At 33.2% G+C, this 12,259-nt stretch overlaps 1 protein-coding gene across 1 annotated transcript in view; it reads left to right on the top strand.

The window, feature by feature from the left end:
• Positions 1-12,259, top strand: part of LAMA2 (laminin subunit alpha 2) — a 583,504-nt gene that overhangs the window by 221,746 nt on the left and 349,499 nt on the right. Inside the window, exon 5 of the mRNA XM_076002974.1 lies at positions 11,696-11,875. Within this exon, the coding sequence (XP_075859089.1) occupies positions 11,696-11,875 (180 nt within the window). The remainder of the gene's footprint in view (positions 1-11,695; positions 11,876-12,259) is intronic.

Below are 12,259 nucleotides of genomic sequence, written 5' to 3'. Positions count from 1 at the left end.
CAGGTATAGTCAATATTAGAAGAGTATACCTGTACAAACATCCTTGCAGTCTTACACACAGACTCAGATTTATAAACCCAGTAAAATGAAAACTCATCTCCATTGAAATATAAAATTTTGTTCTGTAAAAGCAAATTTAATGTTTTTGTTTATTTTTTATTCCTTGTGCAATGAAAAAAATCATAAAATTGAAGAGATAAGACCTGTAGTTTCCTCTTACAAAGCTGAGCTAGGAGGTCATATTTAAAGTAATAGACCACATGATTTCACTTGAAAACATCTAAATAGAAATTTGACCAAATATGGATATTTAATTTCACTCTAAAGATGAAATGAAATTTAGTAGGACAAGAGTAAAAAAATGAGATAGATGAAGAATAAATAATGATATAGAAGGAGACGTCAGAAAATTAATAACATGAAAATAAAACTAAGAGGAAAGGAAAAGGTGGCAAAAGAGGGAACATTCAGAGAATGTTGATATGTAGGTGAGAGTAGGGAGTCGGTAGGCAAGTGTCAGAGGGTGGGAGGATGGTGACAATCACTAAGGACTCTAGTTTGCACACACACAATGTTAGGGACATTAGAAATTTAGTTAGCCTATGGAATATGCTCAATCTTGAGGAGCTTGTATCTATGTTCAAATTCTTCTCTAACTACAATTAATAGTATGACTCCATAATATAAAGTCTCTGGCATCTTGTTATTTGAGTATGAACCTTTCTGAATATTAAATCACTTGAGATTTCCAACAGCCATTTCAAAATGTTGCTTCTATACAATTGGGAAAAAATTAAAATTAATGTATTTATACAGCTTTTTATTTATATGCTTGTAAAATACACACATAAACACATATACAGTTTCCCTCTGAGGAAGCCTTGAATCAGAGAATGAGAATGAAAGAGACTGAATTTCTCTTTCAAGTATGTGTCTAGGTTTTATTCCAATCTAATGACACAGGATCTGGCATCTGCTTGCTCCAAGATTTTATTTTAATTTTAAACAAGTGTTCCCACACGGGAACTGAAAACAAAACAGGAAAATGTTGCTTAAGTTTTCCTTTGTGCTGTTATTATATGCCTTTCAAGTGTACTGATTGTTCTGTCTTAGCAATGTAGGTCATTGTACTCTCAGTGGCTTTTTTTTTTTTTTTTCGTATCAGGACTTTCTCTAACAGCTCTCACATTACAGGAGATTATGTTAGTTTCACAGATATTTATTTTTGGTATTAAGACATTTTCTTCTTTTCCCTATAATTTGAAGTTTTAGTACTTCCTACCTTGTAGAATTTACCATGAAATATAATTTTTTTGAACATTAGTGAATGGTTTTTACTTACTAAAATACTTAAATACTAAAGCTGAAATAGCAATTTCATTTGTTATGATGCTAATAAGACTTTAAGAGTTGTTGGTTTTTTTCTGGATAAGAATGCTTTAGCCCTCAACTCTTAGGCATGTTTCAGTTCTGGTTTTGGTCAGCACAGAGCTTTGCTTTCACTTACCAGAATGGTCTTTACTGATATGGATCAATGACCGGAGATATTATTAGGTCTGGTACCTTCCTTTGGCATTTGTGCTCTACTGTGCCTCTCTCCTGTTCCTCCCAGAAGGCCTGAACACCATCTGATCCAGTGGTGGGTCCTGAGTGGTGATCTGGGGCCTGGTAAGCAGTCTACCCCAGGAAGTCTAGAATGGATAGAACAAGTAGGATAAATTCAACACAAATTCATGAAGAGAAGCCAAGAGCTGGGGAAATAAAACAATAAAGATAATTCCAGAAGATCAAGAGCAGGATAATAATGAGAAAATGTAAAATGCTGGATCTATCATAGAGAGGATTAGAATAGAAGCCCAAGTCAGATGATAGGATGAAGGGAAGGTGCATGAACTAGGCTCTCTCACCAATGGTGAGCTTCCTGTTCTAAAAGTCTTCAAATAATGTCTACATGATCAGCTCTTATTTATTCAACAAATGCTTCCTGAAGCTCTTCTCTGTGAGGTAGTGTAGTGATGAGCACATTCAATGGAGTTAGGCTAGAACTTGAACACATCCTAGCTGTATGAACTTAGCCATACTTGTTAAAATTTCAATGTCTGTTTTCTCTTCTTGAAAAAAGGAGATAATGATAACACCATCCTCATGAGGATCTTGTAAGCATTAAATGAGTTAATATTATGCATATAGATCAGACCCAAGAATGTCTGATATCCAGTAAGTACACAATAATACCCACTATTATTTTTATGTGAAAGTTCTTGTATATTATAAAGGGATTTCTGAAATAGCTATGAAGTTGGAATAGATGACTAATATTCTATTTTCTTAGGCTATCTCTGGTTGGGGCACACCCAAAACAAAATGTGAAGCAATGCAAATGTTTGAGGAGAGTGAGAGAACTTTCTTCTGGTGATTTTCCTTCATGACTTGCTCTGAAGCTACTCCACTTAGATTTCTTTCCTGGCTGTGAATTTCAGATGATGACTGTATAGTCCTGTATAGTCTTAGGTTGACAGCATAAAGATTTAGCAATGACATCTGTATCTGATAAAATGCAAATGAGAAACTCCCTACAGAGATTGAGAAAATCTATTTTGACAACTCTGCTTTTTATCTATGTAAATATTATATACTTTAACTGGAGAAAGAAAACCACAAAGATAAATGAAATATTTTCAACTTGGAGTACTTTTTTATTATTATTTGAAAGCATTTAAAAATATATGTAAAATGAACTCCTGTATGCTAAGGTCCTTTCAGAGTAAAAATAGGGTTGGTGGTGGGACTGAAATTTGCATTTAATAATGATTTTCTCCTTGTGAAAATTCAAGCACTTAGTGGTCAGTTTTCCTTTTATAACCATGACCAGTGGGAATGATACCAAGATCTTCCGTTCAGTTACGATGGATTACAAGACCCCCATATGGGCATGTTTCAGATGAAACTAACCTAAGCTTACCTTTAATAAGGGGCTTAGAAGTAAATGCTTTACTGGATTGCTTTGAGCGGTACAAACCAAGACCACCAGAAGCTTTTTGAAAAGAAGGACCATACCAATTTTGAGACTTTGAGAAAATTGGAACTCCTAAAGCAGCTGAGACTGTTTCTATTTTTGATCTTTCCTAAAAACTTAGTACTTCTGTGTATTCAATAATTCCATAGTAGTTAGAATGCACTACCACATGAAATCTACAAAAAAAGAAATGTTGCAATTAACTAATACAGCATGAGAGAGAGACAGAGAGACAGAGAGAGAGAAAGGAAAATATACTCTTCCTTGACCAGCAGAGAAGCTACACAAACCTTTGATGTATAATATTGTAACCAGTTTCACTAGAAGAGAAAGAATAAAAATGTAAGATGACAAATTCTCTTTAATAGAACTAATATTCTTATTATGCTGCAATTTATTGATGACTATTGCTTTGACAGTGAAGAATCCGTTTAAATATTTTGTGGGAGGCAAAGCTTTCATTCAAGAATGACAGTGCAAGAACTATAATTCTAAAAAACAGGAGAAAAGCAATTTAAGTTTCAGGGCAATTGGAACCAAGTAAGAATCAAAAGCAAAATGCCTTTTTATAGGAGTGAAAGGCCTGTTTAGACTAAGCTCAGGGGTAGAGTTGTCAATGGTACAGTCATATTTGTTAAACAGTTCATTAAGCTGATATTTCCCTGTATTCTTGGAATAGCTTAGTTAAAGAAGTTAAGGTTGCTCACAGTTCTTGACATTTTATTATTAAAGTCTAACTTTTCAAGCAGCTCAGTAGTCATCAACCATGTAAAAGGAGTTCTTTTGTTTGGGCTTATAAACTTCTAATGATAGTGAGATATTTATTAAAGACTTTCCAATTAATTCTGTGCACTACATGTTACATGAAAAGAAAGTCTTTCTACTTCTGGTTAGTAGGAATATTGAGGTACTTGAAGGGATGTATCCATTTATATAAATATATTCCATTTTATTTCTCTTTAGAAATGGCTCTTCTAGTGTTTTTAATAATTTTTGATTGATTTACCCAAATATACAGAGATACTCATATAATATTTTTATATGTGCTTAAACTATTGCAACTCTAAAATGATATATTGTATGATGGTAAATAAATTCACACTAAAATTTATGATGTACATTTACTATATGGGATTCAAAATAAAGGTAAAATATAGTTATAATATAAACAAAGTCAAATTCTAAATGATACATGCAATGCACAAATTGTAAATGTTTGAGGAGAAAGTTAATTCATTGGCAGTCCTAGAATAGTCTATAATATTTGGGCACTGATATTGATTTATTCATCCAACAAATAATTATTGAGAATCTATTATGTAGTGCTCAATATGTTAAGCACTGAAGATATACTATAAATAAGACAAAGTTATTACCCTCATTGAATTTATAGTCTAGTAGAAGACACAAGCAGACACAAGTAAATAGGCAATAGAAATAGGGGAAAGTCAAGGGAGCTTGGTGAATTTATAGGAGGAACTCCTAGACTCATGGAGGTATGCATGGAAGGATGGAATTGGCATTATAGCTGAGACCTTAGAGATGTACAAAGTACATCTGTGTAAATGGGGAGCAGTAAGGAAACAGAGAGGTGTTTGAGGAAGAGGCCCTGCAGTGTTGGGGAGCCTGTGGCCTGAAGGCTACATGTGGCCTTTTAGGTCCTTAAGTGTGGCTTTTTGACTGAATCCAAATTTTACAGAACAAATCCTTTTATTAAAGGGGGTACAGCAGAGAAAGATGAAGCTTTTCTTTCCTCTTTTGGTGCTTAAAATAAGAACAATCTTGAAATCAGAAGGCCACAAGTTCCCCATCCTAGACAGTGAGCACGTAGTAGGCATCTAACAAATATATTTGAATGACTGACAGACTACGTGAATGGGAAATATTGAAATGTGAAGAGTAGGACCAGAGATGAAGCTCTGAGAGGTAAGTGTGTCTTTTAAGCCTTCAGAGTACCTGATTTTCTGAATGTGCAAATAGCAGTGCTTGAATTAATAAAAATAATCCTAAAACTGACAACTGTTAGTTGAAGAAAATGACAAAATATGGAAAGTGAAAAGAAAATTTCAATAAACTGTGCCTGGTATATCAGGAAATAATGTCCAGGAAAATATTGAGTCTATGATCCTCTGTTTGTTCATTAAGGTTCTAAAGATTTTTGATGGGGAAATCTATAGACTGCAATGTTTAATTATTTTAGTAACCTATATTATAAATGATATATTATGTAACTTTTATTATTTATCCAGTGTATTGATATTACTCATGCATTACTGTTTCATGAATTCATATATTTTCATATTTTTATAACATTTTAAGATATCCCAATATTCCTTTGATTTAAGATTTTAAAAACTACAATGAAAACTTTCTGATAAGGTACAGTTATTTTTCAACAACTATTCAGTTACATATAATAAAATTAGTCATGAGTCATAAAGATTATAATATACTTAATACCAATCTTTCTTCTAGAAGAAAGGTAGTCTGTAATTGTTATAATACTTATTGATGGTTACTGATTATCGATAGGGTTTAAGTAATATACTTATAATCCTAATATAGTTTATTTTTTATTGACTCTTATAAATAATAGCATGTCAAATGTATAAGTTTGACAATGAAATAGCCAGGAAATGATTTGCCCAAGGAAGGGACAAACCAATGGATAAGGTCCACTCTGCTCTGATTAACAAAATTAAGTTGAATAGTTCTTAAGTTAAAATCCAATTTATGCTTCATAAAACATATTTACATGTTATTCTCAGCTAAAAACATCCTGTCAAAATGAACCTCCTTTGTAATAGAGAATAAAGTTAACTAATATTTAACTATTATTAACAAGCATAATAGACTTAGATGTAAGGAAATCATGGATCAAAGCTGTTAATTTCCTAATTTTCTCTAAATCAACTTAACTCAAGTGCTTGGGTAGAAAATTCTATGAAGGATTACTGAGTTTAATTTCATTTTGTGAAAATAGCACACTCGAAGATTTACTCATAGAATAGAATAATCATATAAATTATATAAATATAATAAAATGAACAAGTCTGATTCATTATTCTATGAAATTGTTTTTTTATATAGAAAGCTAGTTGAACTTACTGAAGATTTAGGAATTACATAAATTTCATTTATTCAAAGGTTTTTATTTAGCACCTAATTTTTACCAGATTCTGTCCTATGTGCTGGAGATTATGTCAATTAACAAAACAATAAAAATCCCTGAACTCCTGGGATTCAAATCCTAGTGGGTAGAGAGAAATAATCAACAATAGTGCCCCAGGTGGAAGATGAGGCAAGTTTGGCTCAAGACAGTTTTAATGGAGGTGATAAGTGTTAGCTTAAAATAGAGCCAACAAGATTTGAAGATAAAGTTGATGTAGAATGAAAGAAAACAAAAGGAGTCAAGCATGAGTGTAAATTGTTGGTCCCAAGTAGCTGAAAGGATGAAATTATTTAGTGAGGTTGAGAATACTGGGCATGAAGAGCAGGAACTCTGTTCAAAATGTGTATTAGACAGCTGAATAGATTCAGCAAGTAGGCAGTGGGTTTCTGCATTCTGACCTTCACAGAAGTCAGGCCTGGAGAATTAAATGTGAGAGACAGCAGTATAGATGGAATTTACAGCCCTGAGCTTTGATGATAGATTTACTAAGTAAATATGGAGAGTAGAAGAAAAGGCCAAGGACTGAGCTCTGTGTGGTGCTCCAATATAAGAAAGTCAGGGAGGAGCCAAAGTAGGAGTGAAGGAGACTGAGAGGGCATAGCTGGAGAGATAGAAGGAAAATAAGGACAGTGTGTTCTGGAAGTCAGTGGAGTAATCAGTTGTTTCAAATGCTGCCAATAGGTCTAATATGGCAAAGACTGAGAGTGGGTCATTTTAGCTGGTAACGGGAAGGACGTTGACGTCTTTCCCAAGAGCAGCCTCAGTGGAATGGAGAAAGATCAGTGGAATGATAGGAGTATTGTGAAGGAGTCGGCTAAAATGTAACTATTTACCATTCAAAGCCAGACCCAGAGCCTTCACTCTGTTCTAGAAAAACAATAACACACTGTTGCACTATCCCCTTTCCCTAAGCGTCCTACGGCTCACCTCCCTTCCCCAAGCATATACAGTGAGGCTTCCAGATCCCTGGGTGCCATACTCATGAATTCAACCAACCTTGGATCAAAAATGTTAAAGAAAATTTGCATCTTAACATGTACAGACTTTTTTTCTTGTCATTATTCCCTAAGAAATGTAGTATAACAACTGTTACATAGCATTTATATTGTATTAGATATTAGAAGTAATGTAGAGATGATTTAGAGTATACAGGAAGGTGTTCCTAGGTTATATACAAATACTATACCATTTTATATCAGGGACTTGGGCATTCACAGATTTTGGTATCCAAAAGGGTCCTGAAACCAATCCCCCACAGATATAGAAGGATGATTATACTTTCTTTTTCTTTTCATACTGTCTAAAATAAGAGATTAGGCTCATTTTTCAAAGTTATCTTCATAATCTTAATTTCTCTCCTTGAACTAATACTATTAAGCATGATAGAATTTAAGAGGTTTCCAGATGTCTCAGCCACTCACTTACATAGAGATTCTTTGACTACACCTATAGATAGCTAATTTCAACCTGCATGTAGGGATTTATTATTCTGTCTCCTGGGGTCAGCTTACTTCAATTTGTTGTAGTAAGATTTTAAAATGTTCTAAGAGTGCATACTATATATAATGTTGTCAGCTGTCCACTTCTGCTACTCATTTCAAAGTTTATCAGACTTATTTATGATCTTCTAGCAGCCTTCATTCTCTCATCCATCCATTCACCCAATAAACTTTGATCATTGGGGAGGGTATTAGGAGTATAGCTCTTCCAGCCTTCTAAGCAAATGCAGTAATACAAATAGACAATCATAATAATAAGTGGCAATTATCTATACTAGAAATATGAGTATTTGCTGGATAAACCACTTTTAAAATGTATTCTAAAGGAAAAATGCCTTAGAGGTGCAAAGGTCCCTTTTCAAGGGAAACATAATTTAAACAGTACACTTACACTAATAAAAACAGAATTATGTGGGTGAATAAAGTGTAATATTGATTTAGTCATTTGGTTATAAAATGATTTTCCCCTTTATTTGCCAACTAATTTCAAAGAAAAGTATAATTTTAAAATGCAAAAATTTTGCATTTTAATTTTGCAGTTGATAATCATAGGCTGATATTTTCAGTTGTAATGAATTCCTGTGGCAGCATGAACATACACCCACCAACACGTCTGTAATAGAAACCATTTCAGGAGACACTAGATGGCCACAGATTTCCCAGGGCCTCACAGCAAGACAGTGGTGATCTCGGGGATTGATATTTTTCATCTTCCTTGAAGATACACATCCTCCAGTTGTCACCCTGTAGGAAATCAGGAAGTATGCTAAACCATCCAGTGGACTTGGAATTATACAGCATTGTGCCAGTGGAAATATCCTATCCAATATTATGGTTTATTTTGAAGGAGAGTGGAAAAAAATTTAAAAAAAAATGTTGGAAGGAAGCTGCACACAACATGGCCAAACAGCTGGCTGGTTTTATATCCCAGAAACAGCTTGGGACTAACTATACTCACAGGATCTCTTGGCAGAGTAGCTTGATGAAAATACCAAAGCTGTGAGAAGTGTTCTTTTGCTGAATCCTTTATGTAGCTATCATATGGTTTATTAACCTAAATTAGAATACATACACCTTTTTTTAAAGAAAGTCTTTGTATGTTTAAATAAGGAACTTACTGATTCCTTATACAACACAAATGTGATTCGTCACAGCATCAATACCAAATAAACCTTAATAATTTTCAGAAACTATAATCCTAGACATGTAGTGGTTTCCTCCTTTCTTTCAAATAGAATTTTTTGGGGCAGTAAGGGAAAACTTGAGAGAAATTTAAACATGATTTCAAAGGCACTGGTGACTTTTTTGAATGCCAAAATTAACCTCCAAGGGAAATTGGTTGTAGTGACTTCATACATCTATTTATTCAGTCTTTTAACATTTAACTGATGCCTCTTTAAGCAATAAAGATAACTTAATTTTAAGTGTATTTCTGGCTCATCTGCTAGATGCCATAATTGTGGAATACATAAGATTTATTTTACTCTTTTAGAATTTCTTACATTCGAAGGTAGTCAGTATTTTGAAATTCAGTATTGTGGGAGACCTTGCATTCTATTGCCCCCAAATGTTTTGATGTTAAATGAATTTATTCTTTACTAAGTATCCAAGGTAGAGTCAATTAGCTGGGACACTTCATATTTTTATCATGAGGCATTTTGAGTTTATTCTTTGTGACATCAGAATTAGTTTCTCATCTCAGAGTTTGCTGTATTTCTCTAGTGACTCAAGTAGTTATTGGCAGTCAGTTTGTAAAAAGCTCCCTGGGATTATCTAAATGCAGGATGTTAGGAATGGAAATACATACCATTGCCTCTCCTGTCAAAAAATGTAATTAACACACATGATATATCATCTTGCAAAAGTGTATGAAAATTCCAGTGGGTGACCTCGCGTCATATCTCCCCAGTGTATGCACTAACTGCCCTGTACCTGGACATCTCCCACCCCAGCACAGGACTCTTTCTTCTTGTATTCCTGTCTCTTTAGCTGTGTGTGTGTGTGTGTGTGTGTGTGTGTGTGTGTATGTGTATTTTCACTTCAAAACCTACCACTCAATTTTAATTTCTTAAACAATTTTGATTTGATTCAATTTATTGCATAGGCAATATTCCATTTACATAGTGCAAAAAAAGTGAAAGTATGTTCTTCTTCCTATTGGGATTTTGAGAGAGACCTCATTCTTTTTTATGGTTACATGTAATTTATTATATAGATGTATAATTTTATTTAACCATTCTCATATTGATGGACATTAGGTTGTTTTCTAGTCTTTTGGTATGACCAAAGAAATGCTGAAATAATAATATTGTCTTTGTCAGTTCAGGCTGCCATAGCAAAATTCCATAGACTGGGTGGCTTATAAACAACAGAAATTTATTTCTCACTGTTTTAGAGGCTAGAAGTCTGAGATCAGGGTGACAGCGTGGATGGGTTCTGGTGAGGACTCTTTTCCTGGCTTGCAGATTGCTGACTTCTTGCTGCATCCTCATATAGTGAAAAGATAGCTAGCTAGCTCCTGGCCTTTGCTTATTAGGACTCTAATCTCATTCTTGAGGGTTGCATCCTCATGGCCTGATTATCTCCAAAGAACTCACCTCCAAATATCATCACATTGAGATTAGGGTTCCAGCATATGAATTTAGTAGGGATACAAGCAGTCTATTGGGTATATTTAGTCCATATGTAATATATTAATAATATCTATATTATTTTGTATCTGTAATATAATTCTCAGAAGTAGAATTGCTAGGTCAAAAATCTTGTGCATTTCTAATTTTGATATTAATAGTTACTGCTATGTTGACTTTCTTAGGGGTTTGTGCCATTTTACACTCATACTCATGAATGTAGGAGATATTCTTATACCCCATAGTATTGCCATTAGAGAATATTACCAATATTTGAAGGTTTTGCCAATCTGAAAAGATGGGAAATTTATCTGTGTTTTTAATTAACATTTCTCCTGTTTTGAGTGAGGTTCAGTATTTCATCAAAAGTTTAATAGCCATTTTTATTTTTTTCTTTGAATAGTTCTCTCATTTATTTGTTCACTTTTGTGTTATGGTGTTGTCCTTTTCTTTGTTGATTTACAGGAGTTCCTTAGAGTATTATTAGGGATATACTTCCTTTATTTATGTTAGGAATTCATTTTATCAGTTTGTCCTTCATTAGAATTCTCTGCTCTTGAGAAGTTCCTGAGAGAGCACATCAGCCTTATAGACATTTGGAGAGCAGTTCCTTGGCAATTTCTCCATTTTTTTTTTTTCGCATAGAAAATGGTTTGATTCAATTATTTTGGTTTCGATTGTGCTAAATTATTTTTCTAAAAACTTCATCATTCTATCCAGGTTTAATGTATTTTCATACAGTGTATTTTTCCTGGAGTATGTTATAATCTTGGTAAAATTTTGTCTTCTTGCTCAATCGGTAACTAAAAAAGAAACCAAAAACAACAAAATACAACTAATGAAATCTCTCACTGTGATTATAGATTTTTCTAATTTTCCTTGTAATCTGTTGACTTTGCTCTTTATATTTTAGGGTTATATAATTTGATGTTTCCACATACATAATTATTTTAAGTTCCTGATACATTATGGATTTTATCACTTTTTTTTAAAACCAAGTATTCTGGTTTTCTTCTGTATACCAGATTCTTAAATAATTTAGGGTACAATACTTTTCAGAAAAGGAATGATTAATTTAAGAATTTATGTAAATCCTAGGAAGGTCAAGTTGATGCAATGCCTTGGAACAGAGGAATACAGATAATGGTAGTATATACAGAATGACTAAGGTACAAGCAAATGGATTGCATGTAGCCATATTAAAAGTACCATAATATACCTGAATTATTTCACTAGATTCCAGTGAGTAAACATGAGCCTAAATCTACCTAACTGAGAGAATGGGAACTTACCTTTATTTTTCCAAGAAAAAAGAAACAAAATCAGATATTGAATTCTTTGTACACTTAATTGTTATATTATTTTCCACATTGTGTAGATTCACATCTCTTTAATCAATGGAAGACCAAGTGCTGATGATCCTTCTCCTGAACTTTTGGAATTTACCTCTGCTCGCTATATTCGTCTGAGATTTCAGAGGATCCGCACTTTGAATGCTGACTTGATGATGTTTGCTCACAAAGATCCAAGAGAAATTGACCCCATTGTCACAAGACGAGTAAGTTATGAAGAAATATTGGAGCCTGTGAATGATATTACACATATCTTTGTAATTGTCTGTTAAATAATTTTAAAAGAAGTCTTTCAGTGATTTGTAGGAGTTGCTAGTCTTATTCTTATTATTTAATTGTAAACTTTTCAATTATTTTTATTAATAATAATTATTATTTAAAGTTGGATAGACTTTCTTTTATTCAAATCCAACCTCTGACACTTATTAGGTGTGTAACACTTATCAAACTTCTTAACACTCTTAAATTTTAATTTCTTTTTTAATGAAATGATGATTATATCTGATTCATAATCTTATTTTTGAGGACTATATTAGTTTTTGTCACTTTAGATAATCTTCATTACTATTATAATTGGCTTTGAGGAGTTA

This window comes from Microcebus murinus, chromosome 5 (genome assembly GCF_040939455.1).
Source record: "Microcebus murinus isolate Inina chromosome 5, M.murinus_Inina_mat1.0, whole genome shotgun sequence".
NCBI classification, from domain to species: domain Eukaryota; kingdom Metazoa; phylum Chordata; class Mammalia; order Primates; family Cheirogaleidae; genus Microcebus; species Microcebus murinus.
This window is presented reverse-complemented; position numbering and strand designations above follow the sequence as displayed.